The sequence below is a fragment of the Habropoda laboriosa genome, unplaced genomic scaffold (assembly GCF_001263275.1).
Source record: "Habropoda laboriosa isolate 0110345459 unplaced genomic scaffold, ASM126327v1 scaffold3055, whole genome shotgun sequence".
Taxonomy (NCBI): domain Eukaryota; kingdom Metazoa; phylum Arthropoda; class Insecta; order Hymenoptera; family Apidae; genus Habropoda; species Habropoda laboriosa.
Window position 1 is genome coordinate 1 of NW_017103048.1, and position 6,346 is coordinate 6,346.

General features: G+C 43.6%; 1 protein-coding gene across 1 annotated transcript; it reads right to left on the bottom strand.

Annotated features, from left to right (window-relative positions):
- Nucleotides 1-5,315: 5,315 nt before the first annotated feature.
- On the bottom strand, nt 5,316-5,760 carry LOC108578226. Its single transcript, XM_017941511.1, has 2 exons — nt 5,589-5,760; nt 5,316-5,521 (listed from the first exon to the last, which is right to left on the bottom strand). The coding sequence occupies exons 1-2, from the start codon at nt 5,704-5,706 to the stop codon at nt 5,316-5,318; spliced, it is 324 nt and encodes a 107-aa protein (XP_017797000.1). The 5' UTR covers nt 5,707-5,760.
- Nucleotides 5,761-6,346: the final 586 nt, after the last annotated feature.

Genomic DNA, 6,346 nt, shown 5'->3' on the forward strand with positions numbered 1-6,346 from the left:
CGCTGATATGTTTATAAAAAAAAAAAATCTAACCCAATACCTAACTCGGTCATAACGAAGTCGTTGGTGTAAGAATTCGGTAAGAATTATTATTAACAAGAAATTATTAACGATATGAATTATCTCCGAGAAATGTAACAACGCGATATTCAGATTAACACTGGCAGAGAGAAAACTTAACACGGTAATAACAAAAAAAAGGAATAACAATCTAATCCATACTCGTGAAGGAAATATCCGCTCATTAAATCCAAGCAACAAACCGAATAGGCACGACAACCGCGATAATGCTCCTCGTTAAAACATGTACCGCACGTTCGAAACAGAATAATTCAATTACCGTAACTCCTTCCTGGCAAGGCTCGGCGTGGCGTCCCTGGCGGTGCATTTCCGGTCGTCTGCGGTGCTCATCCTTCAGATTCGACTGGCGGGGCTCGTCCTTCGGGTTCGTCTGGCGGTGCGCATCCTTCAGATTCGTCTGCGGTGCGCATCCCTCAGATTCGTCTGGCGGTGCTCGTCCTTCTGGTTCGTCAGCGTTGCGCATCCTTCAGATTCGTCTGGCGGTGCTCGTCCTTCTGGTTCGTCTGCGGTGCCCTTCCGTCGTCTGCGTTGCTCTTCCCTCGTCTGCGTTGCTCTTCCGTCTTCCGCGTTGCTCTTCCCTCGTCTGCGTTGCACTTCCGGTCGTCCGCGATCGTCCCATGGACGAACAGCTGTGGTCAGAGAATATCTCATTACGAAGTTCGTTTTTTTGTGTGTACATACTCCCGACAACGATACCATGAACGAAGATAGGCACCTTCTTCTTCCTCGGCGAGGACCGGATGGCAGTGGGACGACCCTCTTCTTTGCTCCGATCCGAGAGTACCTCGAACATTTCAAATAAATAAAATAGCATTTGCACACAGACAAGGAAAGCGCATAAGCAATAAGCGTTCTAATAAAGCGCATAAGCAATAAGCGTTCTAATAAAGCGTACAAGCAATAAGCGTTCTCATAAAGCGTATACCACCAATAAACGATAAGCGTATACCACCAAAAGCGTATTCCACCAATACTACGCAATAATAATACCAAACAACAATAATACCACACAACACAAACTACCACAAACTACGACAAACTACTACAAAGGTACCACCAATAAGCAACATGCCACACACCCTGTGCACAGGAAACATTCATACTCTTAAATCACTGAAACCGTATTTATTTCACCACCCCATGATTCCGGACAGCTGTCGTATGGAATCAATTAAACTTTTTATTTTTTAATACATAGTACAATTCAACCCTTTCTTCTTCTTCTGCATTGGCGCTGGATGACGAACCGATCCTCTCCTACACGTAAACAGAGATAAGGTTTTCAATGTTGGTTCGACAAATGTATGCGAAATAAATCAAACAGTACTTAACGTAATTGCTCCTCATTCCTAGCAGGGCGAGACCATGTCGTCCTAGACCACCGATGGATCACCATCTATGGTACAGAATGAAACGTATCTCGTTAAAAAGTTCGGATTTTTTATATATATAATATACATACTACCGACGGTCGGATTAACCCCTTCTTCTTCTTCTTCATCTCAGAGAGGACCGGCATGGATGACGAACTGTAGAGATCCTAGATGCAAACAGAGATAAGGATTGTGCACCAATAAATATGTGTAGAATGAATCAAAGATTACTTAACGTCATTGACCGTTGTAATTTCGTCCTTGGTCGTTTTCCTAAACGTCCAACCCCGATGGACCAACAACTGCAATCAAAAATATATTATTAAAGAGTAACGCAATATGTTCAAACTATTCAAACGTAGGCATTCATATCCCCGACGGTTTCTTATTTGCGAGTTGAGAATTGGGTTAGTTCTTTTTTTTATAAAAATACTCCCCACTCTCATTTCATCGAAGTCTAATGGAACAATACAAGAACAAACTCGCTGATATGTTTAAAAAAAAAAAAACAATACCTAACTCGGTCATAACGAAGTAGTTGGTGTAGGAACTCGGTAAGAAGACTTAGGAAATGTTATTAACGATTGAATGAATTATCTGCAAGAAGTACAACAGCGCGATATTCAGATTAACAGTGGCACGTAGAAAACTTAACTCGGTAATAACAAAGTCCTCCGTACCAATCAAAGAGATAACAGTCTAATCCAAAAAATATCAACGTCGTTCTTCATAACAGCTGATCCAAACCGAAGAGGAACGACAACCGCGATAATGCTCCTCGTAAAAACATATGTTTACTAACCGCAGATTTAAAACATGTTAATTCAATTACCGTAACTCCTTCCTGACAAGACTCGGCGTGGCGTCCCTGGCGATGCACTTTCGTCCCACGGATCAGCAGCTGCGGTACAAAAATATATCAGCAAACATTTCTTCCTTTATATACATCAGTTACGATACCATACCATTCACACGTCTCCGAGAGTTTTCATCTGCGACCAGATCCGCTCCTACATGGAAACACACATTACCATGCTATACTCGCTAATATATGTGCAATAAACTTCCATTACTTACCGTCCTCGATCCTTGGAGTTCCTCCGCGTTGCATTTCCAATCGTCGGCGGTGCTCGTCCTTCTGGTTCGTCTGCGTTGCTCGTCCTTCTGGTTCGTCAGCGTTGCTCGTCCTTCGGGTTCGTCTGCGTTGCTCGTCCTTCGGGTTCGTCTGCGTTGCTCATCCTTCGGGTTCGTCTGCGTTGCTCATCCTTCGGGTTCGTCTGCGTTGCTCGTCCTTCGGGTTCGTCTGCGTTGCTCGTCCTTCGGGTTCGTCTGCGTTGCTCGTCCTTCCGATTCGTCTGCGTTGCTCGTCCTTCTGGTTCGTCCAGCGTTGCTCGTTCTTCTGGTTCGTTGACGGACCTGTCCTGCTAGGCGGGCAAGTTATTACTAGTATATCTTATTGTTATTTGCATTTCAACGACTTAATATCTCCGAGTCTGGCATTAGGTTAGGTTTTTTTTTTATAAAAATATTCCCGACTTTCATATCGCTATGTCTCTAGATAGAGTAATTTTCCGTATTATTTTCCTTCTATCTAACTAATCTTACGAAGTTCGTTTTTTTGTGTGTACATACTCCCGACAACGATACCATGAACGAAGATAGGCACCTTCTTCTTCCTCGGCGAGGACCGGATGACAGTGGGACGACCCTGTTCTTCTTTGCTCCGATCCGAGAGTACCTCGAACATTTCAAATAAATAAAATAGCACTTGCACACACACAAGCAATAAGCGTTCTAATAAAGCGTACAAGCAATAAGCGTTCTAATAAAGCGTATACCACCAATAAACGATAAGCGTATACCACCAAAAGCGTATTCCACCAATACTACGCAATAATAATACCAAACAACAATAATACCACACAACACAAACTACCACAAAAACACAACAACAATACCACACAAAAAACTACGACAAACTACAATACACTTCTACAAAGATACCACCAATAAGCAACATGCCACACCCTGTGCACAGGAAACATTCAGACACTTAAATCGCTAAATCCGTATTTATTCACCACCCCATGATTCCTAACAGCTGTCGTATGGAATCAATTAAACTTTTTATTTTTTAATACATAGTACAATTCAACCCTTTCTTCTTTTTCTGCATTGGCGCTGGATGACGAACCGATCCTCTCCTACACGCAAACAGAGATAACGTTTTCAATGTTGGTTCGACAAATGTATGCGAAATAAATCAAACAGTACTTAACGTAATTGCTCCTCATTCCTAGCAGGGCGAGACCATGTCGTCCTAGACCACCGATGGATCACCATCTATGGTACAGAATGAAACGTATCTCATTACAATGTTCGGAATTGGATTACACTTTTTTTATACATACATACTACCGACGGTCGGATTAACCCCTTCTTCTTCTTCTTCATCTCAGAGAGGACCGGCATGGATGACGAACTGTAGAGATCCTAGATGCAAACAGAGATAAGGATTGTGCACCAATAAATATGTGTAGAATGAATCAAAGATTACTTAACGTCATTGACCGTTGTAATTTCGTCCTTGGTCGTTGTCCTAAACGTCCAACCACGATGGACCAACAACTGCAATCAAAAATATATTATTAAAGAGTAACGCAATATGTTCAAACTATTCAAACGTAGGCATTCATATCCCCGACGGTTTTTTAATCGCGAGTTCGGAATTGGGTTACTTTTTTTTTTATAACAACGCGCCCGACTCTCATTTCACCAATGTCTAATGGAACAATACAAGAACAAACTCGCTGATATGTTTATAAAAAAAAAAACTAACCCAATACCTAACTCGGTAATAACGAAGTCGTTGGTGTGGGAACTCGGTAAGAAGAATTAGGAGATGTTATTAACGATTGAATGAATTATCTCCAACAAGTACAACGGCGCGATATTCAGATTAACAGTGGCACATAGAAAACTTAACTCGGTAACAACAAAGTCCTCAATACCAATCAAACAGATAACAGTCTAATCCCAAAAATATCAACGTCGTTCTTTATAACAGCTGATCCAAACCGAAGAGGTACGACACCGCGATAATGCTCCTCGTAAAAACATATGTTTACTAACCGCACATTTAAAACAGGTTAATTCAATTACCGTAACTCCTTCCTGGCAAGACTCGGCGTGGCGTCCCAGGCGTTGCACTTCCGTCGTCCACGTTACACTTTCGTCCCACGGATCAGCAGCTGCGGTACAAAAATATATCAGCAAACACTCCTTCCTTTATATACATCAGTTACGATACCATACCATTCACACGTCTCCGAGAGTTGTCATCTGCGACCAGATCCGCTCCTACATGGAAACACACATTACCATGCTATACTCGCTAATATATGTGCAATAAACTTCCATTACTTACCGTCCTCGATCCTTGGAGTTCCTCCGCGTTGCATTTCCAATCGTCGGCGGTGCTCGTCCTTCTGGTTCGTCTGCGGTGCTCGTCCTTCGGGTTCGTCTGCGTTGCTCGTCCTTCGGGTTCGTCTGCGTTGCTCGTCCTTCGGGTTCGTCTGCGTTGCTCGTCCTTCGGGTTCGTCTGCGTTGCTCGTCCTTCGGGTTCGTCTGCGTTGCTCGTCCTTCGGGTTCGTCTGCGTTGCTCGTCCTTCGGGTTCGTCTGCGTTGCTCGTCCTTCGGGTTCGTCTGCGTTGCTCGTCCTTCGGGTTCGTCTGCGTTGCTCGTCCTTCGGGTTCGTCTGCGTTGCTCGTCCCTCAGATTCGTCTGGCGTTGCTCGTCCTTCAGATTCGTCTGCGTTGCTCGTCCTTCTGGTTCGTCTGCGTTGCTCGTCCTTCGGGTTCGTCAGCGTTGCTCGTCCTTCAGGTTCGTCTGGCGATGCTCGTCCTTCGGGTTCGTCTGCGGTGCGCATCCTTCAGATTCGTCTGCGTTGCTCTTCCCTCGTCTGCGTTGCTCTTCCCTCGTCTGCGTTGCTCTTCCCTCGTCTGCGTTGCTCTTCCGTCGTCCGCATTGCACTTCCGGTCGTCCGCGATCGTCCCATGGACGAACAGCTGTGATCAGAGAATATCTCATTACGAAGTTCGTTTTTTTGTGTGTACATACTCCCGACAACGATACCATGAACGAAGATAGGCACCTTCTTCTTCCTCGGCGAGGACCGGATGGCAGTGGGACGACCCTCTTCTTTGCTCCGATCCGAGAGTACCTCGAACATTTCAAATAAATAAAATAGCATTTGCACACAGACAAGGAAAGCGCATAAGCAATAAGCGTTCTAATAAAGCGCATAAGCAATAAGCGTTCTAATAAAGCGTACAAGCAATAAGCGTTCTCATAAAGCGTATACCACCAATAAACGATAAGCGTATACCACCAAAAGCGTATTCCACCAATACTACGCAATAATAATACAACACAACAACAATACCACACAAAAAACTACGACAAACTACAATACACTTCTACAAAGATACCACCAATAAGCAACATGCCACACACCCTGTGCACAGGAAACATTCATACTCTTAAATCGCTAAAACCGTATTTATTCACCACCCCATGATTCCGGACAGCTGTCGTATGGAATCAATTAAACTTTTTATTTTTTTATACATAGTACAATTCAACCCTTTCTTCTTCTTCTGCATTGGCGCTGGATGACGAACCGATCCTCTCCTACACGCAAACAGAGATAAGGTTTTCAATGTTGGTTCGACAAATGTATGCGAAATAAATCAAACAGTACTTAACGTAATTGACCACTGCAGTTCCGATTCTGTGGAAACCCCATGGATGAACTATGGAATCAAAAATATATTATTAAACAGTTCGGATTTTTTTTTATATATACATACTCCCGACGGTTAGATCAACCC